The sequence below is a fragment of the Elephas maximus genome, chromosome 22 (assembly GCF_024166365.1).
Source record: "Elephas maximus indicus isolate mEleMax1 chromosome 22, mEleMax1 primary haplotype, whole genome shotgun sequence".
NCBI classification, from domain to species: Eukaryota; Metazoa; Chordata; class Mammalia; order Proboscidea; family Elephantidae; genus Elephas; species Elephas maximus.
In genome coordinates this window covers 17,993,138-18,021,009 of record NC_064840.1, presented here as the reverse complement: position 1 = coordinate 18,021,009, position 27,872 = coordinate 17,993,138, and the positions used below count along the sequence as shown (strand labels likewise).

General features: G+C 51.8%; 1 protein-coding gene across 4 annotated transcripts; it reads right to left on the bottom strand.

Annotated features, from left to right (window-relative positions):
• Window positions 1-3,976: 3,976 nt before the first annotated feature.
• CABP1 (calcium binding protein 1) lies at window positions 3,977-27,625 on the bottom strand. 4 transcript variants are annotated; one of them, XM_049866005.1, is made up of 7 exons: window positions 17,969-18,729; window positions 11,926-12,105; window positions 8,901-8,931; window positions 8,451-8,594; window positions 7,181-7,290; window positions 6,800-6,947; window positions 3,977-4,420 (listed from the first exon to the last, which is right to left on the bottom strand). In XM_049866005.1, exons 1-7 carry the CDS (start codon window positions 18,011-18,013, stop codon window positions 4,395-4,397), a joined length of 684 nt encoding a protein of 227 aa, XP_049721962.1. In that variant the 5' UTR covers window positions 18,014-18,729; the 3' UTR covers window positions 3,977-4,394. The 4 variants fall into 4 exon arrangements, with proteins under 4 accessions (XP_049721962.1, XP_049721958.1, XP_049721960.1 ...); XM_049866001.1 differs by lacking the exons at window positions 11,926-12,105; window positions 17,969-18,729 and adding an exon at window positions 26,785-27,625; XM_049866003.1 differs by lacking the exon at window positions 11,926-12,105 and having other exon boundaries at window positions 17,969-18,717.
• Between the last annotated feature and the right edge of the window lie 247 nt (window positions 27,626-27,872).

The following is a 27,872-nucleotide window of genomic DNA, read 5'->3' as shown; positions in this document are numbered from 1 at the left end:
AACAATTCTCGGAAGTAAACCGCCAGGCCTTTCTTCCTAGCCTGTCTGAGTCTGGAAGCTCTGCTGAAACCTGTCCACCATGGGTGACCCTGCCGGTACTTGAAATATTGGTGGCATAGCTTCCAGTATCACAGCAACATGCGAGCCACCGCAGTAGGACAAACAGATGGTGAAGGGTCGATCTAGGAAAGTACATTTCAGTTCTTTAAAGGTAACAGAGTCTTTTCTTTAAACAGTGTTTCTGGGAACCCCAAAATTAGGAAAAGATAAAGGGGAGGGGCTCCAGTTTCCACATCAGAGGAGGCAGGAGCCCGGCCCCAGCCTCCCTTCTGAAGAGAACTCACGTTCCTTTAACAGTGGCCTGGTTACCTTCTCTAGCCTTTTCTCTCAGCCACTAGGTCTATGATTGTAGGAGTTTGCAACGCTGGGAGCAGAAGCATCCTAGTTTACCCATAACCCCATCTTCTCCCTGTGGGCTCCCCCTGTCAGCTGGCAGAGCTGTCCACAGAAGCCCACCTTCTGCAGATTGTTCTTCTGGTCCTCAAGGCCACTGCATTTCTGAGCTGCACCTCTGGGGTCTCTTGGCAGAGTTAATGTCACAGAAGCAGGCACGGCCACAGGCCTGCCTAGTAGGGCACGGAGCCAAGGGCTTAGCCTCAGAATTGGATTATTAGAGTGAATTTGGAGCTTCCAACCCCACTGGCTTTTAGGGACATGGGGATTACCCAGGCCTCTGGCTGGGGGCCACAGTCCCTGCTGGGTCTGAGGACAACGATCCTTACTTGGCTGCAGTATATAGAGCAGGAGTGGTTCTGCCATCTCTCCGTGCCAGCCTTTGGCCCCACAGCCTCCCCTGCTGCCTGGAAGCACATCTGCCTTCCACGGGCCTGGGATTTATTGCAGTGTTACTTGAACTGTGGTCCACAGACCAGCAGCACCAGCAGCATCTGGAAGCTTGTCAGAGATGCAAATTCATGGACCCCACTCCAAACACTGAATCAGAATTGCTGGGCGCAGGGCCCAGCTCTCTCTGGCTTACGAATCCTCCAGGATTCGAGAACCACTGGTGTTATCGAATGAATTGTGTCCCCCCAAAATGTGTGTCAACTTGGTTAGGCCGTGATTCCCAGTATTGTGTGATTGTCCTCCATTTTGTGATCTGATGTGATTCTTATATGTGTTGTAAATCCTAATCTCTGTCATGTTAATGAGGCAGGATTAGAGGCAGTTACGCTAATGAGGTAGGACTTGATCTACAGGATTAGATCTTGAAATCGATCTCTTTTGAGATATGAAAAAGAGAAGCGAGCAGAGAGGAGAGGTACTTCAAACCACCAAGAAAGAAGCGCTGGAAGCAGAGTGCACCCTTTGGACCCAGGGTCCCTGCACTGAGAAGCTCCTAGACCAGGGGAAGATTGACAACAAGGACCTTCCCCCAGAACCAACAGAGAGAGAAAGCCTTCCCCTAGAGCTGGCGCCCTGAATTCAGACTTCTAGCTTTCCTAACTGTGAAAGAATAAATTTCTGTTCCTTAAAACCATCCATTTGTGGTATTTCTATTATAGCAGCACTAGATAACAAAGAACAATTGGCTTGAAGTACACCAGCTCACTCTACACACCTGTCCAGGTTTGCCCCCAGCCCATCAAAGATCCTGGGCATCTTCTACGCACTAGCCCTCCTTTGGGCTCCCTCAACCCTTCACTTACAGAAAAGATAATGGACCCTGCTCAGTTTTGCCACACTCCACAGTTCTACTGCAGTCTATGTGAATAGTTCTCCCTGGAGGTGTTCCCTGAGAGCACTTACTATGGAGCTCATCCTTTATTATTCCTACATTACACATGAGGAACAGGTTCAGAAAGAGGGTGTGACTGGCCCAACGTCACACAGCAAGTAAATCCAGGGCCTAGACACTATACTAAGCCCTTGTGGCACAATGGTTAAGTGCTCGGCTGCTAACCAAAAGGTTGTCAGTTCAAACCCACATGCTGTTCCATGGAAGAAAAGACCTGGCGATCTGCTCCCGTAAAGATTACAGCCTAAGAAACCCTATGGAGCAGCTCTATTCTGTCATATAGGACTGCTATGAGTTGGAATTGACTCGAAAGCACCCAACAATAACAAACACCATACTAGCCTGCTCCCTACTTGGCAGAGGATGGCAGCTGTTAGTACGTCTGTCTCTTCACACACACTGGAATTTCCTTCAGAGCAAAAACCTTGTCATCATTTCCTCACAGAAGCCATCTCTGACCTCCCCAGAGCAGGCCAGGCCTAATTATACCATGTCGAAGTTCCCTGTACTTCTCCTTAATAGCAATATAACAACTTTATAATTATATATTGGCGTGATTGTTTCATGTCTATCTCCCCAACCAATCTGGAAGTCCTAGGCAGACAGGAAGTGGGGCCGACCCTGATAGATGCTTGCCCAATATCCACGCTCCTCTTCTTAAAAAACCTGATTTTGGCTGGGGCAGCTGTGTACCCAGCTAAATAGCTGCACCTCTAGTCTCCTTTTGGTTGGAGTGACGAGGTTCTGGCCCATGAGAGTGGAAGTCTGTGATGGTTAAGGTTGTGTGTCAACGTGGCTGGGCCATGACTCTTCGTGGTTTGGCAGTTATATAACGATGTAGTTTGGCAGTTATGTGATGATGTAGTTATCCTCCATTTTGTGATATAATGTAATCACCTCCATGATGTGATCTAATGTGATCAGCCAATCAGTTCTAAGGGGAGTTTCCTCAGGGACATGGCCTGCGTCCAATATATAAGGACGTTCTGGCAAAGTTCACTGGCTTTTGCTCACTCTGGACCCTGCATCGAACTCATCATTGTGTGATTCATTCTGTTGTACATAGGGTCCTATGAGTCAGAACCAACTCGACAGCACCTAACAAAAATGACATATATATACAAACACTTCACTGGTTTTGCTTCTCTAGTGAACCCAGACCAAGACATTTGGTACTAAGAGTGGGGTGCTGCTCTAGCAGATACCTGAAATATGGAAGTGGTTTTGAACCTGTGAATGGTAGAGGCTGGAAGAGTTTTAAAATGCCTAATAATAAAATCGTAGATTGCCTTGAGGAGACTGTTGGTGGAATTATGGACATCAAAGGCAACTCTGGTGAGGGCTCAGAAGGAAGTGAGGGGAGATGTAACACCACTGAAGGCACAGACAGCAAGAAGCAGTGGGAGAGAAACAGTGGAGCAGAACTGGGAGACCAGCACGAGATGGTGTGGGAGCCGACCCACGGAGCGAGAGAGCTGTGTGCCTTCAGTCAGGAGGCTTCCTGGCAGAGTGGGTGTCTCTGGGTACTTGCTGGTGGAGCTAGGCTTGCCGACCCACAGACCAAGACGAGGGCCTTTAGGCCGAGGCTTACTGGCAAATTGGGGTGCCTTTGGGCACTTATAGGTAGAGCTAAAGAGCTTTGTCACACTTGTTGGAGCAGGGCAAAGTCTGGGTGGGCCCAAGAGGCCTGAGGGGCCAATGGGCAAAGAGGCCAAGGAACCAGGAAGCAGAGGCTGAAGAGATAAAAGAAGAGAGAAGTGAGCAGAGAGAAGAGATCTCCTACCACCAAGAAAGAAAAGCTGGGAGCGGAGTGTGTGTTTTGAACCTGGGGTCCCTGTGCTGAGAACCTCCTAGATCCAGGGGAAGATTGATGTCAAGGCCTTCCCCGACAGCTGATAGAGAGAGAAAGCCTTCTCCTGGAGCTGGTGCCCTGAATTCAGACTTCTAGCCTTCCAAACTGTGAAAACAAATTTCTCTTGTTAAAGCCATTCACTTGGGGTTTTTCTGTTATAGCAGCACAAGGTAACTAAGACAAAGTCGCTGGATACATGATGGATACTCAGCAAATGCCTGGTGAAATGCTGGACGCAGAATGTTCAGCCAGTTCTGGTGCTTGGAAATGTATGTGTCATCTAACCAAGACCAAGAAGCAAAGACCACCACTGCTGCCTTCCTTGTGGAAATATTTTTATTGGTTCTGAGATAACAGGGCTGAGGCGAGCTGGGACGGGCACCGAGCTATGAAGGGCAGCGAGGCTTTGCCCCAGGGCAGACATGCTGTGTGGGGTCTGCTGGTGGGCTCCCTGGCCCACCCAGCCATCAGCGGCTCATGGCACTTGGCGCCTGGCATGACCTCGGCCAGCTTGGCACTGTGGCCTCCTCATTGGCAGGCGCCCCCTTTCCAGTTGCAGGAGTTGTGAGTCTTTCACAGTGCGGAGGGGTTGGGGTCCGGGGTAGTCACCTCCCCCAGTTGCAGGCAGGCCCCATCCGCCAGTCCATCCTGGGCTCTCGGCGGCTGCGGCAGGGTGAGGCGTGCTCTGGCTCCTCTTCTCCCCACCTCTCGGAGCTTGGCAGTCCCGGAGGCGCCCTCGCCAACTCAGCGGGACATCATCCTGACAAACTCTGGGAGGGGACAGGAAGGAGTAGGGGAAAGCAGCAGTCAAGGCCCAGGACACTACCTACATGCCTCCCTCAGATCCATGGTTGCTGTCCATTGCTATGGCCGACTCCTGCTGTCTCCCACATCCATGCTGCCCTCTGTAGTCCATTTCCCACACAACAATGACTGTGAGCTTTCTAATCTGCAGATCTGACCCTGCTTGAACCTCCCATGGCTCCCACTAGATAACATCCAATGCCTTCATAGGGCCTCAGGCCCTCCCTGGTCTGGGCCCAGCTGACATCCGGCCTCATCTCTCACTGCTCACCCCCAGACCTCGTTTCACTGCCTCAAGGGCGGCAGGTTCTCTTGTTCTCATTCCTGCTTGCCCACCTCCCAGCTTTCCTACCGTCTGCCCCCCTGCCCTTCTTTTTCACCTCGTGGCCCCTACTCAAGCTTTCAGGGCTCCACTTTCTCTCACGTTCTTCAGGAAGCCTTCCCTAAGCACTTCCGGCAGCTTGGCATGGCTGCCCCCTCGCTACTCCACACCCTGCTCTACTTCCCCAACAGAGCGCGGATGGCACTGTTTGTGTCTGTGTTACCCTTACCGGTCTTGGGCTCCTCAAGGCTGGGATCAGGCCCCAGTATGTAATGGGCATGCACTCTGTGTTGGAAGAATGAATGGGGGAGCTGGGCTCTCAGGGAAGGGCTGCCACGTGTGGTGAGCAAGTACTTGGATGCAGGCAGCCTGGGAATTTCAGAAGCTTTGGTGGTGGCAAAGCCTCTGCTCATTCTCTCCATACTCTTCCCTCCCTTGAAGGCCAACCAGTCCCTGGAAAGGGCCTCCATCCTGTGTGTTCTGGACACACTCATCTGGCACATCTAGGTGTTTGTCTTGTCTTTCTGCTCTGAACGCAGGTTTCTGGTGCAGTCTTTGCCTTTCCCCCTTGCATCCCACAGTGCCATGCTGCAAATGGTGTCAGGCACAGCAGCATGTAGTGACTGAGATTCCAGGCCTGGGTTTAGGCCCCAGCTCTGCTTTGTCATAGTTAAGCAATCCAGAGTGAGCTGTATTACTTCTCTGAGCCTCAGTTTCCTCCTCTGTCACAGGAGGTAATACTAGTGAAATCCATGGAGTCCTTGTGAGAATTAAATGAGGTAATATGTATAAAGTGACTTAGTACAATGACTGATACATATTAAGTGTACAGTAAATGATAACTGTCATTACCATTATTGACACCTTTAAAAAACATTTACTGAACATTTGCTATGTGCCAGATACTGAGATATAGAGGAAGTACAATAAAATCAATAAAACGTGGTTCCTCTTCCCAGAAAGCTCAGAGTCAAGTGGGGAGGCAACCATAACGAGCTGCTGGGGGTTAGTGTGAAGCACACGGGTAAGCCTGAGGTGCTATGAAAGCCCAGGAAAGAGGAAGTTCAGTCTGGGAACCAGGGAAGAGGTTCTGGAGGAAGAGGCCCCACTGCAGGGTTCTGAAGGAGGAATAAAATTTAGCCCAAGTAAAGAACAGAATAAAAGGTATCCTGACAAAAAATAAAATAAAATAAACAACAGCATATTCAATGCCTGGAGTCAAAAGAGAACATAGTAGGTTCATGAACCATGAGTATGTTGGTATGGCTTGAAGGTAGACTGAGAGTGAGGAATGGCAGAGCTATGGCTGGGGAGGTGACTATGGTCAGATCAGAGGGGCCTGAGTGTCAGGTTTAGGAATGTGGTATTCAGAAAATACCTACCATGGATGGGTGCATGAGTGGATGGACAGATGGATGGGTGGACAGATGGACACAGGGATGGATGAGTAGATGGGGCCAGATGGAGAAATGACTGTACAGATAGACGAACAGGTTAATGGAAGTCTGAGTAGAAGTATGGGCAGATGGATACAGATATATGAATGTCTGAATGAAAGTTTCGAAGTCTAGCTGCATGGATGGATAAGAGACGAGTATATTAACTAGATGAGTACATGGATGAATGCATGGGTGAACGTACAGAAGAATGGAGAGATGCATACATGGTCAGATAAGTGTGTGAATATGTGGTTGCATGGATGATTGTTCAGAGATAAATGAATGGATGACTAGACATTAGGGCAAATGAAAAGATGAATGCTTGAACAAATGGAGGGATGGGTATGGAAAGATGGATGGCTGAGTGGATGGATGGATGAATGGCTGGATGGCTGGATGCATGGATGGAAGGACAGATGGATGATTGTAGGAATGGGAGGTGGATTAGAGGGTGCATGTATGGAGGGGTGGGAAGACAGAAGGGAAGGGACGGATTGATGGTTGCATGATGGGTACACAGTTGGAGGGCTCCTGAGATGGCCACTGCTGCCCGGGCTTCTCTCCCACTTCCAAGCCCCACCTACCTTCAAAGTCCACTCGTCCATCCCCATTGAGGTCCACATCTCGGATAATTTCCTCTATGTCTCGGTGTCCCACCTGATGACCCAGGAGCTTCCTCATGGCTTCTCGCAACTCACTGGTGCTTATCTCCCCATCACCATTAGTGTCAAACTAGAGAGGGCAGGAAGGAGAGAGTGGTAGCTACAACACAGAGACTGGCAGCAGCAGATCCCAGGGCTGAGCTCCTTCTCCAGGGTCTTGGTATTGTCCCCTCTTCTCCAGAGACCCTTCTCCATCAAAGCTCCCTCCCTTGGTCTAGGACTTAGGCCTCTTTTCAAGTAGCCATCCTGGGTTGGGAATCTAATAGTCCACCCACCCCCATCTGTCCACTGCCCATCACTCACCTCTCGGAAAGCATCTCGCAGTTCCTTTACTCCGATCATATCTGCTGTTTCTGCCAGGAGTTTAGGTCCCATAAGCTCCACAAAGTCATCAAAATCCACATGGCCACCCACTGGGGACAGAGGAAAGGGCTAGGTCACCCATCTATCCAACCCCCATCTCTAACTAGGCAACCTAGGGAACTGCCAACCCCACCTTGACTTGCTCTGTGCCATGTCCAAGGCATAACTAAAGGCTAAATGAGGACAGAGAGGTGACCAGACACAGGTGGTCTGTCAAGGAGTCGCTCAGGGGAATAGCCAGGGATAAGGAACAGATCAGGAAGTTGAGAGAGGTAAATGTGGATGGGAGAAAGACACACTGGGTCACAGAAACAGCCAAAGCATTCCAGAGAGAGACAGAAATACACACACATAAGCAGAAAAATCAAAGTAATGGCTGTCTCATCCATATACCCCAAGCCTTACCACTGTGCAAAGAGAAGCTCAACTTCCAACTGGCTTTCCTGGTAGGTAGAAATGCTGGTGAACTGACACTCACTCACCTGCTCACAGAGCCTTCAACCAGTGACTGAAAGGACTTGGGGGATAAATACCCAGCAGGAGAGGTAGGGGCTTGAGGGGCGGGTGTTCTACACTAACTCCCTGAGTTCCCCTGCAGGGTTAAGCTCCAGTCACCCACAGTGGTAGCTGCTTGAGGGTACAATTTGTGGTGCTCTGGCCCTTCTATGTCTCACTTCCCTACTCCTACCAATGCTTTCCTTCACCTACCAAAGAAACAACTCACTCAAATCCTTGTCTCAGGCTTGCTTATGGGAGAACCCAAACTAAGGCAGGAAAAAACATCATAATAACAGCATGCATCTCTCCAGCTCTTACTGTGTGCCAGGTACTGGGTTGCTTTACATGTATCACCTACTGTACTCTGTACAGGTCTTTCTACGCTCTACCTCCCCTATTAGCCTGCCTGTTGCTGTCGAGTATGTTCCGACTCATAGCGACGCTATAGGACAGAGTAGAACTGCCCCATAGAGTTTCCAAGGAGCGCCTGGTGGATTTGAACTCCTGATCTTTTGGTTAGCAGCCGTGGCACTTAACCACTACGCCACCAGTGTTTCCACCTTCCCTATTACAACTCCCATTTTACAGGTGTGGAAACTGAGGCTCAGAGAGGGTGAGTGGCTTGCCCCAGGTCCCTGCGAGCTGGAAAGCAGTGGGCCCAGGCCTGTCTGACTGCAGAGGACGGCGAGGGTGAGGGTGCGGAGGAACTCACGGTTCATGTTGACCTGCTGGGACAGCTCAATGAGCTCCATCTCAGTGGGCATGTAGCCCATGGTGCGCATGCAGTTGCCCAGGTCCCGGCAGTTGATGTAGCCATCCTTGTCCTTGTCAAATTCTCTGAAGGCCTCTCGGAGCTCTGAGGAAGAGAACAAGAGTGGATGTGGTTGGGGGTGGGGCCCCCCAAACAGCCTTGGGGGCCAGGGAAAGGTAGCCCAAGGGCCCACCCGCTAGGAGAGTAGGACCTGGGGCTGCCAGGACCCTGAAGCATGTCTCTTGCCTCCTGCTTATTCCTCCAGTGGCTGGCTCCACAGACGACGCCCTGCTCTGTACCAGGCCCTTTTCCCAGGCGGCCAAGGTATCTCAGCCTCCCTTCCCACCAACCTCCTTTCCCACACCTTCCTGGAGGGCTGAGCAGCCCTGTAACCCAAAGGGCCAAGTTTACCTTCAATCTCCTCTGGTCGCAATGATCTGTCCTGAAACAAAAGAACATGTCTAATTAGCAGCTGCGAAGGGCGTGGAAGTCATAAAATGCCCAAATTTGGGGGCCCATCCAAGCGAGAACAGACGCTGGGTGGCAGATGATGAAAATGCAGGCATGCCTGGACCGTGTCCTTGAGGAAAAAAGGGGTGGTCTCATATCCCTCATAGACATGGAGGCTCCTGGGCCTTGGACAGGAGATGTCCAAGGACCCAACTGCCCCACCCAGCCTGGGCTTCAAACCTCTGCACCCCCAGCCCCTATTCCAGACATGAGAACATGTCAGGAAACAAAGTTGGTCTGGAGGCAGAGACCTGTAGATAAAACAAGGTCAGTGGGAGATCACACAGAGAGAAGAAAGCGCCACCCAATGAAACCAGGAAGAGCAGGGGAGAAGAGGCCTGCAAACGTAATGCCTGTGAGGGCAGAGAAGGCAGGGGTTGGAGAGGCAGCCCAAGAGGGGAGAAGAGGAGGAAGAGGCTGGGGACGTGAAGCAAAACTGGGGCTGTGCCCTGCTTTCTGGGCACTGCCCCATCTGTTCCCATTTGGCTTCCATCCCTACGCCCTGCCCTGTCACAGGACACAGCCCAGGACTCTGGAGGCCACCAGTGGCTCAGGCTGCTGCCAGGGTCTCAAGCACACATCTCCAGTCTCAGCAGTGCCCAGGTCTCCTTGGGAACTCAAGGAAACCCTGGGTCCTGGCATCCGAACAGATGGCAGTACAGTCTCCAGAGAGCAGGCCCAGAGGAAGCACAGGGCAGGCCGAGGTGGGTAAGGTGACAGCCGCCACAGGCCCGCCCAGAAGGGAGACAGACTGACATGAAATGGATACGGTGCCCACCTGGACCTGTTGAGTAGGCTTCGAAACAGGTCTACAGGGCTCCTTCTCCCCAGATATTCCAGCTGTCTGCCTTTGGGCAGGGAGCCCATCAGACAGGACGTCCACCACAGGTGTGGGCACGTGCAGTGAGCTGAGGGCACCGCAGCTGCACACGGACTGTTCTAGCCAACAGGGCCAGGATGGGTGCTCACCCACCTTGAACTTGCCCCAGAGCAAAGCACACTGGTACCTGGAAAATCTGGAGGTCTTTTAAAAAGGGGAGGGGTTCCTGAGCAACATCTCGTGGGACAAACAGAGGCACGGGACCCAGAGCTCAGAAGGGGCTGTGTGTGGCGGAGCAGTGCAGAGGGTATGTGTGAGCTGGAGCTTGGAATGGGCAAGCTGCAGCTACCGGGTCCTTGAGGTAGCATTTCCAGCTGCGAGTGGGAGCACCTGACATCTGCATGTCTCTGTGAGATGACTGTCTGGACTGCCACTGGCCTTCAAGCTTGTCCAGTGCATGGCACAGGGTATGCCACTCCTGTTCCCAGCCAGACATGGATCATGGGTGACCGAAAGGATGTTTTTTACCACTAGTAAGTACAAGGGAGCGAGTGAGTATGCATGTACACAAATGTGCACAGCACACTCACTAGGACAAACTACTTAAACATAACCAGTCCTTTCCTGCCCCTCAAGCCCTCCACCAGCCTCCCACTTCTGCAGTACTAGAGAAGACGAGGGTGCTGCTGACCCTCATGCCGTCCCTTTCCGGACTCCTTGTATGACCATAGCACTTGTGCCATGGAGTTAATTCTGACTCCTGGCAACCCCCAGGTGTAGAACTGTGCTCCACAGGGTTTTCAATGGCCAATTTTTCAGAAGTAGATCTCCAGGCCTTTCTTCCAAGGTGCCTCTGGATGGACTTGAACCACCAACCTTTGGTTAGCAATCAAGAGCATTAACTGTTCGCACCACCCGCAGGCGTCCTTTGACAGCATGCCTGCAGCCGGAGCTGCTGTGGCTGAGTCCTGGCCCTGGCCTTCAATCACTCCCTGCCCCACGTGCAGCAGTGGGGGTATGTGTGCTGTCCTCTGGGACGGAGCTGGGGACGTGCCCACAATGTGGCAGGAAAACCATGTGCACTGTCATGAGGGTCGGGTGGGAATGCAGCACAGACACACTTCTTTCTCCTCGACACACAGCAGGGGGACGAGCTTGGCCTCTGGAGGCAGACAGACCCAAGTGCAAAGCCCAGATGGGCTATTTCCTGGCTGCGGGCCCGTGGGCAGGTCACTTCAGCTCTCCAAGCCATAGTCTCCTCCTCTGTAAAATGGGTTAACACCAATGCCCACCTTACAGGGCCCTGGTGAGCATTTCATGAGACAAGACATGTCAAGTGTTTAGCACGTGGCCTTCAACGAATGGATCTTACAAATGTTTGCCATCATCATTGTCAGCCTCCTGGTGATACCTGTAGGAGGCTTTCCAACAGGTCGCCACTAGCCACGTGTGGTGATTGAAATTTGAATTTGAATGAAATAAAATTAAAACTTCAGCTCCTCAGTCACACGAGGCACATTTCAATCCAATTCCTCAGTGCTCGATGGCCACATGTGGCTAGTGGCTACCGTAGTGGTCAGTGCAGATTCTGGAACACGTCCATCATCGAGAAAAATTCTACGGGACATCGCCACGTAGGGTACTGTTGTTCAGCACACAGGAGGTTCTCGAGTCTGAGTACCAGAGTTAGAATCCCGGCTCTGCCACCTGCTAGCTGTCACCTTGAGCATGTTACTGCTCCGTTTCCTCACCTGTAAAACGGGGATGGCAATAGTACCTACCTCCTGGAGTTGCTTTGAGGCTTAAATGAGACAATCCATCAAACTACTTAGCACAGTGCCTGGCACACAGTAAGTGCACACGCGTGCACACACACACACACACACAAAGTAGCTACTGTTATTACTTCTTGCTGATGGGTGTGGACTCACCAGTATTTTGCAGCCATGAGTGGGAGACTTTGGGGACAAGATTCACAAGTTGGGGTTTTGAGGTGTATCTGTTGGGGCACCGAGGCTGCTACGTATGGAACCCCTCTTCTTCCCAGCACCTTCTCACGCCCTGCAAAGCCGAGCCGAGCTGGCTCCACCTGGCCAACTTACGTACAGGCTGCCTGTTCTCAGCGAAGCCCTTGCGCAGGAAAATGCAGGCAGGGCCCAGCAGGTTGTGCATGACAGCGCAGTTCTGGGCCAGCGTCAGGAGTGGTCCAGGGAGCTCGCCAGCGCCAGCCAGCCCCTCCTCACTCGTCTGCACCACCGTGTAGCTGGTCTTCTCCTCCTGACGCATCTTCACCAGCACCAAGCAAACACAAAAGAGAGGGGACTGTCACCTCCCCACCCAGGTGGGCCCGCCTGGCCCCAGCCTGACTCCTGGTCCTGGAAGGGCTCTCCTCCAGAGAAGGACCTAGAGAGTGAATGGTGGGGTGCACAGAGCCCTCAGGATGTATGGGAGCAGCCCTCAGCTCGGTCCACCAGACGGAGTCTCCAATCCTTGACTGAAACCGATGTTCCAGAGGGACCTGGTTGTGACACCCATCATGTGGCTTGCACACACATACCACACACACATTGACACAGAATCACACACTTGTGTGCATGCAGCAGCTCAGAGAGAGAAGCAGACAAAGTTTCTGTTCTAACCAACAGGAAGTGTTCACTCAGAGACTAACGGAATAACATCCTTTCCCCGAGATGTTCCCAACATCCCAACTCAATCCCCGGCGCAAAGTCATTTCTCTGAGCTACCAAACAGACTTCGGACCCCACTGGAAGGCTAGGCGGGGAATCAGAGCTGGCAGCATAGGGAACAGGCTCAGCTAGCCGGCGAGACCAGAGGCCGCAAGCCCAGGAGGCTGGAATGAAGCAGGCAGGGCGTAAGAAGTGGGGGCTGGGGCAGGGTGGACAGTGTGACTGCATGAAGGGCCAGTGCTACTTAAACGCAGCCCAGTACTGCCAGACCTTCTGATTCAATCCCTTTTGTGCTTGGCGGTACATATAGCGACCATGAGCTTTTTCAGTCTCTGGGGTTTTGGGGAAGCTGCCGTCCCACTGATAGTGCATGCTGCCACAAGGCAAGGGCCCTTATGACCGTTTGAAACCAAAGAAACAGGCGTGTGCCGCAAATCACTGTTTTCACAGGGTATTGTATGACGTATCTGAATTTTTGGTAGGAAAAATAGAAATTTTGAAAGTTTTTATTTGTCATACATATGTACCAATAGACTGCAGTGGAGATTCTGAGGTATAATTAGTGGTACTTCATATGCACCACCAAACACTTAGGGTAGGCTTATAGGAGGGAGCAAGAAAAAAAATCCATACTAAAACCCGTTAACCCGTTGCCGTCGAGTCAATTCCGACTCATAGAGACCCTACAGAACAGAACAGAACTGCCCCACAGGGTTTCCAAGGAGCGGCTGGTGGATTCCAACTGCCAGCCTTTGGGTTAGCAGCCAGAGTCCTTAACCACTATGACACCAGGGATCCATACTACCTACCAAAAATTCAGACACAATGATTCAGCATGCTTCCATTAATGAAAACACATGGTATTGACAAAAAATTCAAAGCAGAAAATAACTGGGTCACCAACTAAAGCCCCAGGGGGACCAAACAGAGCGTATCTGTGGGTCCAATTCCACCCGGTTGGTGACTAGGCCGTCAAGCACTTCTCCTCCTCCTCCTGCCCACTCTCCCTGGCTCCCTGCCCGGCCCAGCGTGCTGGACCTCTGGAGGCTGAGGCAGAGCCGTTGCTGCTTACCAAGTATAGCTGTGCTCCCAGGCCCGGCCAGCTCGTCCTCTCCCCTGACTGTTCCCACGCAGCTATAAAAAGTCAGCATTGCCCCTAGGTCTGCCCCTTAGGTTACCAGCACCATCCAGACACAACATTTTCCTCTACCCGGGCCTCTTCAGGATGGCCGGTGCCTTCTCAGAGGCCAGGGCAGGGTACTCTGCCTTTGGCCCCGAACTTGGATCCCTCCATAAGAAGAGGGATAGGGCAGCAGAAACTTTGAGGGTGTCTTTGCCTGAGAACCCCAGAGGTACACACCCTGCCCTTCCAACCTGCTGTACTCCAATTCCAGACAGGCGCCTCCAGTTCAAAGAAGGCCACTCCTAGGAGAAGATCCTAAGACCCAGGGCAGCCTGTCCTCCCAGGCTGAGCAGCAGAACATCCCACCACCCCTACCTGTCCTCTAATGCTTCTCCCCAAGCCCTGCACTGTGGGGCTACAGATGTAGACAGCTTCAACACTCCCTTCCAAATTCCTAAGCCTCTTCCAGGTCTAGAGAGGGAGAAGCAGTATTCCGGTTCCTCTAAGGGAAAGCAATTTAGACCCAGGGGAAGGACCTCGGCCCAAGGCTCACATGTGATGAGTGCAACAGGGTCCCAAATCCCAGAACCCAGTGCCATCAAGTCGATTCCGACTCATAGCAACCCTATAGGACAGAATAGAACTGCCCCCATAGAGTTTCCAAGGAGGGCCTGGCGGATTTCAACTGCCGACAGTTCAGGTAATCTCAGAATCTGAGGGATGTCAGGCAGATCAAGGGCCCATTCTGGTTTGACACACAAGAGAGCTAAGATTCAGAGCCTCTACTACACTCACAGGCCTCCAGGAGACAGACTGGAGTGAGGGTAGAACAAGACAGACCTTCCCAATGGAGAGGGTGGATCAAAGGAAGCTTGGATTCTACAGTGGCCTAACCCCAGAAGCGATCTCAGGAGATGTTTGTAGGGAATCAACCATTTTGTTTCTCGCTGAATCTTGTGAGCTTGGCTCATCCTAGGAAAGAAGAGGCAGCAAACCGCAGAGAACTCTGAGAAACAGTGTACTGACTTCAGACTCAGTCTTGGGGGCAAATTCTGGCTCTGCTGCTTGCTGCCTGTTGCGTGAACTTGGGCAAGTCACTTCACCTCTCTGTACTTCAGTTTCCTTCCTGTCTACTCACAGGAGTCGTGTGAGAAATAAATAAGCTATTGCACATAAGGAGCTCTGCCTAGTGCCTAGAGCTTGGTAAGAGTCAAATGAATGGAGTTGCCATGGCGAAGACAATGATGACAACAACAACGCTGGTGGCCATGAAGATGACACAACTTAAGACACTCCTGGTGCCAGAAGGCATTACTTCTGGTTCCAGAGAAAGTGGGAGAACACTTGCCAATCAGGAAAGAAATGAAAGAGATGGGGAAGAATTTGCTCCCACCAACAGGGAACAACTGGTGGCTGGGGAATTTCCACTGCATCTCTTGATTCTAATACTGCTTGGCACCAAGTGGCCCCAGGAGGCTGCTGTCTTCCCCAGCCAGCGATGGCACCTGACAGCAGGGTCCTGCGCTGCTCAGAGCCTAGGACAGGCTGCTTCTCACCATTACCAGCTCCTCAGCTACCACTCAGGACGCCAAGTGGGCAGTGGCCCACGGGGTGACAATGTTTCCTGGCACCAAGGAGACAGGTCCTGAGTGTGGCATGGCAACAGGAGGGGCCAGCGTGCCTCATGACCCAACAGCTTTCTAGCAACACAAGCTGGCCAAGAGAAGAGAGGTAACAAGCTCCCTCTCACTGAAGGCATTCAAGGAGAGGCCAAAAGAGCAAGCACTGGTCTGAGGCAAGGGAGGGGAGTTCTACACCAAGTGGGAATTTAGACTAGTGGCCCCTCAGGTCAGAGTCAGGAATCTATGAATAACGTTTCTGACAGGCGGAGAAAGCCAGAGGCGCAGAGACAGAAAAACAAAACCAAACAAAACCCGGCTCTAATTCACACAGACCAGGGCTTAAAGCCCAGCTCCGCTATCAGTTGGCTGTGTGACTCAGGAAGTTCTTATCTCTGAGTCCAGCTCCTTTCTCCATAAAACAGGCAAGAGAACTACCTCCTGGAAAGGACCAAATGAGATAACAACTATTAGATACATCGTAGATGCTCAAAAAAAAAAAAAAATAGACGCTCAGTAAAAAGCAATTAATTACTGTTAATATGAAAACGAGGAATTGAATACAATGTTTTATGACCTTTTACCTTACTCCTTACAAAACCTCTCCTTTTTTCCTTCTCTTCTCATTCACTTCTCTAAAACCCAGATGGGAAAAAATTAAGATTACGGTGGCAATAATACATTATGTGAATACTGTATGCTAGGCACTGTGCATTGCACTTTATTTAGTCCTCACGGTCATCTTAAAACCCATTGTCATCGAGTCAATTTCGACTCATAGCGACCCTATAGGACAGAGTAGAACTGCCCCATAGTGTTTCCAAGGAGCGCCTGGTGGATTTGAACTGCCGACGTTTTGGTTAGCAGCATAGCTCTTAACCACTGCACCACCAGGGTTTCCGTACAGTCACCTTAAAAAAAAAAAAAATTTTTTTTTCTTTCACCTTAGGAGGTAGATATTAGTGTCCCCACTTGATGGGTAAGGGAACAAGGCACAAATAGATTAAGTAACTTGCCCAAGGTCATGTGGCTGGAAAGAGGAGACCTACGCCGTCTGACTCTTAGCACTCTGCTATGTGAGGAAAGCTAGGTGGTGTGGGACAGAAGGATGACTCTTATTCTTAAATTCACTTCTCAAAGCTCTGGATAGAACCCATGGGAAGGCTTTCAGCCCTGTGGTCATCTAGATGAATTCAGATCCATTTCTGCTTCTCTGCAACAGTGGGGAGGGCATCTCTTATGTGGAAGACTCCCCTACGGAGATGACAGATGATGGGGGTAAGGCACAGAAGAAACTATCAGCCCTCAGAAGGATCCAAGGAACAGCAAAGCTTAAGAGGAATCTGATGTGAGCAGCTTAGCTAAATGAGGAAGACAACAAGCAGAAAAGCCTGGAATGCCCTAAATCGAGAGGCTGTCAGACTGACTGAGAAGGTAGGATGGTGTTGGGGGCAGATGCACCAGGAACCAACGTGAGACCTCAGGTAAGTCACTTAACCTCTCTGACCAGCAATCCAGCAAGAAAATGAAAGAGCTGGAGGTAAACATCTCTATCAGTCCTTCTTCCTTCAAATAATGCCCATGAGTCTCTTCTATGTCCTGACTAAAAAAAAAGAAACAAACCAAACCCGTTGGTGTTGAGTCTGTTCCACCTCCTAGCGACCCTCTAAGACAGAGTAGAACTGAACACTGAACCACTGCATCACCAGGGCTAGAAATACAGGGAGAAGTCAGGTCAGAATATCTCAGCTAGGACCAGATTGGTTCAGGACCCAAGATTGTGTCCACTAAGCAATTGTTTGCACAGGAGATATGTTGTGCAGACATGCGTATAAGTTGATTTCGTAGTGGATTTATTGCTTATATGCTAGGATAATATTCTTTTGCAAGAATTCCTTTTGGAAGGTAAATAATTACCTCTAGGGTATCCTTCATGCAAGCCTGGACTTGTATCTATACGGTTTTGTTTCAAGTGGCTTCTGCCTGTATTTCTAGCCCTCTTATAACTTCTTACAAGAAACTCTTGTAAAAGAATATTATCCTAGTTTGTAAGCAATAAATCCACTACACAAATCAGCTTAAACATACTTCTGCACAATGTATTTCCTGAGCATCCAATTAATTAACTGAAACAATCTTGGGCCCTGAACCAATCTGGTCCTAGTTGAGATGTTCTGACCTGCCTCAGGAATTACTAGGGATAGAAGGGGATACCCTGCTTGGTTCGTTTCAGCAGCCGTGGGATCTACTTTACAAGCCACAATTCTGAAGGCTGAGCGATCACCACAGAGTGTCAGAGACCCTCCAGTGAAGATGAATGAGCCCCCGGTCCCACTGCTGGGAAGGAATCTAAACAGCAGCAGGGACAAAATGCAATGCTTCTCTGACCCCGTCAGCGCCAAAGGTGTACATCCTGATACTCTAAAAACCCACCCTCTCCATCTGAAGGCCCAAGAGCCCCAAAGCTATAGTTTCTCTCCTACATCCTGTACGGATTTCTAAGCACAGTCCTCCACACAGCCCTGAGTCCCAGCTTCAGCTCAGTACAGGACATTAGAAGCTGTTCGCAAGATGGTGTTTGGAGGCAGAAGCAGGGAAGCAGCTCTGGACAGAGCCCCAGGGAAGGGTAGAAAGCATCACACGCCCACCTCTGAGACAGATGGCAAGATCCCCACCCCCCACCCCACCCCACCCAGGTCTTCGGAACTCCAGAAACATACCTTCCTTGAGAGATTTCTCAGTGGAGACTTGACACAGTTGCCCATCCTAAGCTGCGGCAGCCCCTCTCCAGATCCCCGGGTCCATGAAGGAGGTTCCTAGGGGGCTAGGAGGCCTTAGTCCTGGCCACCACCAACCCCAGCCTCTTGTGCCTCGGCCGCACTTCCTCCAGGACCCGCCTGAGCCTGCTCTCGTGTGCGTGCTCTCTCACTCGTCTGCCTGCTCCTGCTCTGATTTTTTTGGGGTGGGGGTGGTGGATTGTGTGTGTGTTTGTGGGGGGATTTAACTTCCTGGGCACTTTCTCAAGGAGATGAAGGCAGGAGGGGAGGGTGCAGGGCACAGAGGAAACAGCCCTGAGAGCTGAGGGCAGAGGCGGCAGTACTGGAGGAGGCTGCCAGATTCTCTACATCAGATTAGAGCTGAATCCTCTCCGATTCTCTCCTCTCCCTTGGCCCCTCCTCTCCCCACTGCCAAATCTGTGGGGAGATTGCCTCGGTGAGGGGGGCTCAGAGTGGCAGCTGTGGCTGGGAATTAGGCCAGCAGCCCCAGAAGGGGAAGCTGGCTAGTTTGGGCCCCCAAAGCCAAGGTGCCTCCCAGCTCCCAGTCCTGTGTGAGCATTCACACACACATGCATACGCCAGCACCCAGGGAGATGTGTGCCCCTTCTCATGAGCACTGAGCTGGACAGACCCGTGTCCTAATTGCCCCCTGGCCATTCCAGTTGGATGAGATCGGGCAGCTCCAGTGAGGGCCTGGGAGATCTTGTGACGTATCCATCACGCTCCAATTTTCACACTTGCCTCGTCACTGCAATGGGATGAGGCTCTGGGGCTGGAAGCACAGCTGAGCGACCAGCAGAGAACAGTTCTGCTTCCACCGCTGGGTGTGCAAAGCCATCTTTAAGGTCCCACACTGGAACTTTTTAAGCGACTGGGTCTTCCCTGTCCCTCCAGGCACCGGCTTTGATTTGAATTCATCTCCAGCCTCAGATGTCACATTGGAGACCTACAGCCCCAGCGAGATTACCCGAGAGATGCAGGGCCCCTGTTTCCCTGCACCCAGCTTTTCCCAGCAGGGGGCACCAGAGAGAGAGAGACTGAGAAGCAAAACTCCCCATACGCCTGAGGCAACCAACTGACAGACGCAGCTGAGGGCATTTTCAGCCCAGAGAGGCAACTTTCCCAGGGGCGATTTGTCCAGCTTTGGGTGGCTGGTCAGAGCTCCCACTAGGGAAGAGATGGGTGGGGGCGCTGTCCCAAGGGTGCCACGGGCTTACTCCTGAAGAGCTGGGGAAGGAGGTCCCTGGTGGTTCTTGACGGCTGTGTTGCTGCTGCTGACGGAGTATATTCATCAGGAGAGTGACTGGGCAGCCTAGTTTTGGCCAAACCTCCGGAAGGGAATTTGGAAAAGGAGAGGCCCCCTTCTCGGGACAAAGGGAGGAACCAGGCGGGCACGAGGGGCCCTGGAGCCAAAAAAGCAGGAAAGGAGTGGAAGGTGCCAGGGAGCCAGGTGGAGCACAGCCCACATAAACGCCTTCTTAAGACCTACCCTGAACTCTTCCTCAGAAACAGAGCAGGAAAGACCCTCCGCAGGGCTGGGCTGGAGGCAGGGTCACGCGGAAAAGCAAGGGACTCAGGATGGGAAGGATCTCAAGGCCTGGGGCTGAGTCCTGGCTCTGCCGGCTTCTGACTGGGGAATCACTTCACATTCCTGAGCTGCCGTTCCCTCCGCAGGAAAATGGGGATGCCCCTAACTTGCTTCTAACACGCATGTGGGAAAATGCATGGCACTGACAGGTACTTGACACGTTTAAAAGGGAAAACAGAACGTATAATTTGCCCAATATGTATGTGCCCAGCACTGTGCCTGGCTCTGGGAAATGTAGAAAATGAGAAATGGCATTGCTGATTCCAGGGATCATGCCTGCTAGCAGGTGAGCAACAGATATTAAATAGCTGCAAACACGATTACTTCATTACATTTCAGATAAATGCTACAAAGAGGAAACACAGGAACCCCAGAATGTGAAACAGAGCTATGACTTAGTCTGGGGGATCAGGAAAAACTTGTCAACAAGATCTAGAAAAGTGGCCCTCTGCAGACTCTTTCAAAAAGACAGTGCTCATCACCAGGGACCCCAGAGGGGAGCGTGGTTAGGCTCCAGGTGCAAGACCTTTCCATACAAACTAAAAGGCTCATCTATGCCAAGGCAATACAGTGGAAAGCAGAGGTTCCCCGATGCTGGCTGCAGGTTAGAATCACGGGTCACTTCCCAGAGGTTCTGATGTACAAGGTCTAGATGGACTCTCGACAACAGTGCTGTTTAACAATACTCCCCAGGTGACTATTAAGCCAGTGTTAAGAAACCACTGAAACAGGCCCTAAGAGCTCAGAATGTGCAGTCAGTCAGACTTGGGCTCAAATCTTACCCCTGCTACTTAGTAACTATGTGAGCTCGAGACCATTAACCTTTCTGAGCCTCAGCTTCCTTTATAAAACTGGGATTCTAATAGACCCTCCCACATCGGGCTATTATGAGGAGTTAATGAGATAAAACATGCAAAGGATTTAGCACAGTGCTGGGCAGGAGAAAATATCCTTTATCCACCCAGCCTAGTGTTAAAGGACCACCTGCACTGAGTGTCAGGTGTCAGTCAGTGTGGGTAAGGCATTTATTCATTCAGCAGGGCACCCACTCAGTCAGGCCTGGTGACTCCTGCCCCCTGCAGGCCAGCCCAGAGCACAGCACTAGCTTAGTGACCTTGGGTTATGCCTCTGTCCTTGGAAACAGGAGAATGAAGACAAGGAAACCAGGCCCCTATGGAAAAATCATGCACTTTGAATAAATCCCATCTTGCTTTGGTGGAAGGGGGGAAGGAGAAGGGAGGCTGATAGTAGCTTACAGGCTTAAGGGCAACAAGGGGTCCAGGTGTCTTTAGACTCAGGCTTCAGTGCTTACTTATAAGCTATTTGGGGTAAGGTAGGTGGAGCAGTGGTGGTCCTAAGTGACAGGGGCGAGCTGGTGACCTTGGCAGGGGGCAGATGGCTTGACCTTCAGCAGGAAATAAGAAACAGCTGAACTGCAGGGGCTTCCTTAGGAATGGAGGAGTGAAGCAGGTCACATGCCCCCACCCCCTCTACCCACTGTGGCAGCAAGCCCTGGGCCTCCGGAAGCCACACTCTGAGTTTGGGAATGTAATAACAGGATCAAAGAGATGAGAAGGACAAACCTGCTGCTGATCATTCCTGATTAGGTGGCTAGCCAGACTTCGGCCCTGCCCAGTTCTATCACCAGCATTTGAACTTGGATGCCGGCCCAGTGCTAAGACACTTGGGGAAAGCTGGGTGGTAGCATGAGAAATAGGGGACCTACTCCTAGTGACTTCCCACCAAACTAGCATGGTGTGGCAGAGACAGGTATGTTTGGAGACAGGCAGACCACAATTCTCATCACCAAAAGAACCCAAACCAAACCCGTCGCCGCTGAGTTGATCCCGACTCATAGTGACCCTACAAGACAGAGTAGAACTGCCCCATAGAGTATCCAAGGAGCACCTAGTGGATTCGAACTACTGACCTTTTGGTTAGCAGTCGTAGCACACAATCCTACCATTTTCTTACTGTGTGACCTTTGGGCAAGTCACTTCCCCTCTCTTGAGTCTCTTTTCTCATCTCTAAAATACGAGGATGGTAATGTCAACCTTCACAGGTTGCTGTGAAGGCAAGATAATGAGAAAATTGTCAGTAGTTTAGCTGGCTCTAGGCTGAGGTCTCAAGTGTCCCTGTTGCTTTCTAAAAACAGCTACCAGCAAAACAGGTATCCTGGAGGACTCTCACCAGAATTGACTCCCAGCCACTCCTATCTCCTGTGGCTGATGTTAACCACACGTTGGTCTTCTCCTTCTCCTCCTCAGACCCCAGAGAAAAGGGAGTAGGACTTCTGGCCCTTTCAGAGAGAAGTAGGGAGAGACTTGGCCAGGGCAGAGTGAGTAATACACACAGCCCTCATTCTAGAAAGACTAGTCTAATCTGTTAGTGCCCAAATCATCACGGTCTCTCTTCTCTATCTAAATGATCACACCGCCACCACCCACTGCCATCCAGTCGATCCCAACTCAAAGTGACCCCATAGGACAGAGTAGAACTGCCCCATAGAGTTTCCAAGGCTGTAAATCTTTACAGAAGCAGACTGCCACCTCTTTCTCCCATAGAGCAGCTGGTGGGTTCAAACTGAGCGCTTTAACCATTGCGCCACTAGGGATCTATCTAAACCATGTTATTGTGTCTAGGTGCTGTGGAGTCGGTTCCAACTCATAGCGACCCTATAGGACAGGGTAGAACTATCCCGTGGGGTTCCAAAAAGCAACTAGTAGATTTGAACTGCTGAGCTTTTTGGTTAGCAGCCGAGCTCTTAACCACTAGCCACCAGGTTCCATCTAAACCAGGAGAAGTAGGAAACTTCTGAAGTCCACAGGCTGGGAATACCAATCATTCATTTGTTTATTAAATAGTCAGAACACGTTATGTGCAAAGCAGTCTGGGAATGGGGATAGCCTACCCAAAGTGGAGGAGAAGTTTCTACAGTTAAGAAAGGGGAAGGATAGGATTCAGCTGAAAGTTTTATTAGCATTTGCCTCCTCTGCAAGGGGTGTTTCTTCCCAAGCTTAGGGTACTGAGCAGAAAGCCTAGTCTTAAAATAGTTTTCCAAGATCCAAAGCCAAGAGTTGTCCCAGACCATGCTTATTCTGAGTTAATTTCTGACACTACATCTTCTCTCCAGGCAGCTGGATGGCATGCCCTTAACTGGGCAGAAAGATGGAAGTAGGAAATGCCCTTTGACATTCAACTCCTCCCTTCACAGGCAGCTTTTGAAGCAACGTACAAAGGCCATTATTCAGGCGATAACTCTATTAACTGTGCCATTAATGAAAGGTGTTCTTTATCCAGCACCAGCTCAGAGCCAGCCATCTAACATCCTTCATCTTGTGTAAGCCTCGCAATAACTCTGCAAAGTAGTTTTGTCGGTCTTATTTCTAGGTGAGGAAAGTGAGACCAGAAAGAGAAAGTAACAGAGATAGGACGTGACAGTGCTGGGATTGGAACTAGCAGCTCTACTACATGTTCCAAACCACCATCCCATGTCTCAGCCTCAAAACTACGCCGTCTCCCTTCAGGCGGCAAGGAAGCGCTGCAAGGTTACGGTGAGAATCCTAATTCCTGTTCATCCTAATGTAGGCCTCCATCTGGGCACCTTCAGGGTCACCATGAACCCTGGATCTCCCCAACTCTATCACAAACGAGAAGAAAGATGTCCAAGATAGCCCTTTGGTAGTTAAAAATAACAACAATAATAACTAACACTGATAGAGCCCTTACTTTGCACCATACACTGGGCCAAACTCTTTACATTTCTCCATATCCCATTTAATCTCCCAAAAACCCATCGAGGTGCTGTGATTATCCCTGCTTTGTAGATTAAAAATACCAGAGGCTTAATGAGGCTAAGCAATTCACTGCTGTTGTTGCTGTGTGCCATCAAGTCAATATGGACTCATAGCAACCTAAAGGTCAAGAAATGGAAGTTGGGAGGCATGGAAAATATATTTCCCCAGGGCTATATTTTGCCTTAAGTAGATGCTACCTGAACATTTCTGTCTTTAGGGTCCCATTTCCCTTCTCTTGCTGGTTGTCCTGTCTCTAAGGACAGAAATCTCAATGCAGAGAGAAGGAAAAGAAAGCCTAATTCCTCTCTGTCACAGGTGACTGTAGCTTGACACAAAAGTCCCAGCGTGGGTTTTGTTGCGGTTGCTGTTGTTTAAACAGGTACCTTGGAGGTGACCACAGGAAGCCCAAATGACTGTTACAGGCTTTAAAGAAAAAGCTTGCAGTCCCAGAGGCAAGTGCTTCCAGAGGAAGGTAGTAAATATTTGATGGGACCTTCCAGCTCCTCCTGACTCAGGTGACCCTGGTGACATTTCAGAACACTGGGCTGGAGAATATTCTCCCTTTAATGACTGAGAAAGTAGAAGAAGGAATGACAGCATTTAGCTGGAATGCTCTGAGCTCAGAAAGGGCCTGTGCCAGCAAATCCAACAAGACTGGAAAGAAAGGGCTCTATTTTCCCAGGAGCCAACTCCGATTACCAGCAAACTAAATGACCAGAAAGCGTGTGATCCTGGGCCATTTACCCACACTTTCCCAACTGCTAGACCGTAAACTCCAAAATGGCCAGGACCTTGGCTGTCTTGTCCACTGCTGTTCCCCTAAAAACCAAACCAAACCCATTGCCATTGAGTTGATTCCGACTCATAATGACCCTATAGGACAAAGCAGAACTGCCCCACAGGGTTTCTAAGGCTGTCAATCTTCATGGAAGCAGATTCCCACATCTTTCTCCCTCCGTGTAGCTGGTCGGTTCAAACTTCTGACCTTTCATTTAGCAGCCGAGCACTTAACCACTGCACCACCAGGGCTCCTCCACCATCTCCCTAACCAAAACCAAAACTGTTGCTGTCAATTCTGACTCAGAGCAACCCTACAGGACAGAGCAGATAGAACTGCCCCATAGGGGTTCCAAAGAGTGGCTGATAGATTTGAACTGGTGACCTTTTGGTTAGAAGCTGAGGTCTTAGCCACTGCACCACTAGGGCCCTCATTGTCTCCCTAGTGCCTAGCAAAGTGCCTGGTGTGAATTGGGTGCTCAAGAAATATCTGAGCCCTGAAACTATTGTCCTGAGATAACTTTTAAACCTTAATCCAAATATATCCCCTGAAGTCTTCTTAAAACCGAACACTAGTTTAACTTAATTATTAAAAAATGTCTGCCTTGACAGTGGGGGACAGGAGGTGGTTGAAGGGACATGGGAAATATAGGGTAGAGATGAGGGGTGTGCTGTCACATTTTAGGGAGAGTAACTAGAGCCACATAACAATGTGTGTATAAGTTTCTGTATGAGAAACCGACTTGAATTGTAAACTTTCACTTAAAGCACAATAAAAAAAAAAAGTCTGCCTTGAGCATTAAGTCTTTTAAGAACTACATATGGGATCAAAGTGACAACAGCAGCTGAAAGATAGGAACCTTAGGGGGCAGTGAGTTTATGTTAATGGAGGAGGAACAACTCAGAAAAGGAGGGTGAGAATGGTTACACAACTTGGAGAATGTAAGCAGTGTCACTAAACGGTACACGCAGAAGCTGTTGAACTGGTGCCTGTTTTGCTGTGTATATTCTCGACAATGACAAAATAAATTATATTTAAAAAAGAAAGAAAAAAAAACATTTGCTAATTGAATAATGGGTGTCACTGAGTCAACAACCGGGCATTCCTCTTGCAACCCAGCCGCACTGCACACACCACTGCTGCCCTTGCACCCCCCCCACCTCCTCACAGTACATCAACCACTGCAGTGAACTTCTTCCTCGACCCATCGCTGCACTAACTCACAGCTCGGCATCCAAACGCCAGCTCCGAGAACTGTTTCCAGCTCACAGCTAATGAGGGCACCCCGCAGGGGCACAGCCACACACTGCTGCCCTGCACTCCACCACAGCAACCTGAATCCCTGTGCAGCTGCCTTCATGTCAGACCTCTGCCGCCAGCTTCAGCCACTGCAGAGGAGTATTTAGAAAAGGAACGTGCAGATCTGAAGCAAAACACACACACGGCCTCCTTGGAATTGTGATCTAGCCTGGCTAAGCCAGGAGCTTGAAACGGCTTCCTCACGCTAGCTGGTAGCATGGCAGCACTGAGGCCCCTGTTCCCCCCACAGCGTCCAAACACTCTGATCAGCCCTCTGCATTACACCCTCCTTGGCTGCCGCAGAATTGTCTCACTGCGGCGCCAATGAGTTTGACTTGATTAGGGACTCAGGACCAGGGGAGATTCTGGCTTTGCTCAGGAGTTCACAGGTTCTTTTCTGCTGAGCCTCTCTCCCTGGCGGCAAACCCCAGAACTGTAGACCTGGGTTCTAACTACAAGGCTGTTTGTGAAGGGCACATGCCCAGCTGCCTGGGACCTTGAGGGAAAGGTCTGGGGGGAAACAAAAGGCACTAGGTGCCCTCCTGGTGACCTTTCCTGCCACTAGAGTGCACAACTATTCAGGCTAGGTGCCTCTGGGTGTTACCCCATGTTCTATAACTGAAAAACTGCCCAATTGCCATCCCAATGGCATTGCTGGGGTGACAACCTCCTTATAACACCCCGAAGTCCCAGTTTGAGCCAGTGCTCTGTCCAGCTCCTCCATGCCAACCCAGACACCTCTTTTATCACATTGTCAAGTCTCCTTCCAGCTCTTCTAACTTTCCTATTCCCCAAATCTCTCTTTTCCCAGGCCTGTGAGGCCACCAAAGGCAATGGCTAAGGTCTAGCCCCTGTGCTCTGAAGCCCCCTTTCTTGGCCCCCAGACTCCAAACTCTTGCTCTCTTCAATCGCTCACTGGTGGTAGTGGCCAGAGGCCAGAGGCCAGAAGAGTGGGTTTGGCACCACTTGTTCCGAACGCCCCTCCTTGACCCCTGCAAGTGTCCAGGTGAGTTGTGGAGGTTGCTCCCTTCCAGGGCTGGAGGATCCCGGCTGGTGAAAGGCAGCTAGGCGATGGTGCCTCCTCAGAAGAGGCCCGAAGCGTGGACAGCGCACAGGGTGCTGAATCAGGCTCGGGGGAGGAGGAAGGCCGGCAAGGGCGCCGGGCCGGGGGAGGACTTGAGAAGCCGAGGCGTGACCCGGGGGGCCGCAGGCGGGGGGAGAAAGGCGATGGGCAAGAAGCGACTGCAGGCTCCCGAGCGCCTTTCCTGGGAGCGCTGGTGGAAGGCGCGGCCCTTACCTGGCCGAAGGCGGAGCTGAGCATTGGACGCAGCCGGTGGAGGAACGGGTCCGCCTCGGACACGGCGGCTGGAGCGGACTCCCCGCGGCCCGGGGCTTGCAAAGAGCCCCGGAGGCCGAGCGCAGGGGACAGTCCCCGTTCCTCCCCGTCCCGCCCGCGGGCCGGCGGCAGCGGCGAAGGCGGCGAAGGTCGGGGCGCCACGGCCGGCAGCGCCTCCCGGGGCCTGCTGTGCGCCGAGGGGAGCCCGCGCCGGTTCCCCCGCACGCCCTCCTCTCGCGGGGCCGGCCGGCAGAGGGGCCTCCGCGAACTGGGGTCCCCGGGCGGCGGCGGTGTGCCGGGATAGGCGCCGTGCAGCCGGCGGCCGGGCAGACCGGGCTCCCGGGGAGGGCCGTGGCGGGGAGCCCGGCTGCCCCCGCTCGCCGCCGCCGCCGCCTTCAGCAACGACGTCTTGGACTCGCTTTTGGCGATGTGCGAGCTCATCGCGGCGGGGCCGGCGCTCGCATGGCCCGGCGGGGGCGGCGCGGGGCCCCCAGAGGGCAGAGAGCTGGGCGCCCGGCGGGAGCCGAGCCCGAGGACGCGCTGGAGGCGGGCGCCGTCCCCCGGCCGCTTAAATGCGGCCCCGTCGCCGCCGCCCATGTGACAGCACAGCCTCTGCGCCCGGAGCCCAGAGCTCCCCGGCGTCTGGCGGTGCGGATCTGGGGGGGCCCGCAGGCTGCCCTGGAGAGCCCACCCCCAGCTCTCCAGCGGCCCAGGTACTGCCGCGCCCCGCCCCGCGCCCCGCCCCGCGCCTGGGGAGCCCCGCTTCCGGGCGGCCCCTGGCGGCGGAGGAGGCGCTTCAGCGTGGAGCCGCCAGCGCAAAGAAGGGGCTCCGCGTAGAACCCCAAAGAGGTCGAGACCCTGGTGGCGCCGGCAGTACCTGTATCAGGCCTGGAGACGCCCACAGTGCCCCGGAGCAGCCGGAGCCTCCAGAAATACAGACAGGACGCACTCCCCAGGGGGTAAAACTTTGAAATCTGGAGGAAAGGGGCAGGGAACTAGAGACCCAAGGGGTACGAAGACACTCTGGCACCACTGCGCACCACACGGGC

What these genes read in the sequence shown, in the direction of transcription:
- CABP1 (XM_049866001.1), bottom strand. Translation starts at nt 27,420, where the DNA reads ATGGGCGGCGGCGACGGGGCCGCATTTAAGCGGCCGGGGGACGGCGCC. An exon ending in GCGACCAGAGGAGATTGAAG is followed by an intron (nt 8,595 to 8,900) that starts GTAAACTTGGCC and finishes TCTCTTCCTCAG; the next exon opens with AGCTCCGAGAGGCCTTCAGA. An exon ending in TGCGAGATGCTTTCCGAGAG is followed by an intron (nt 6,948 to 7,180) that starts GTGAGTGATGGG and finishes TGCCCTCTCTAG; the next exon opens with TTTGACACTAATGGTGATGG.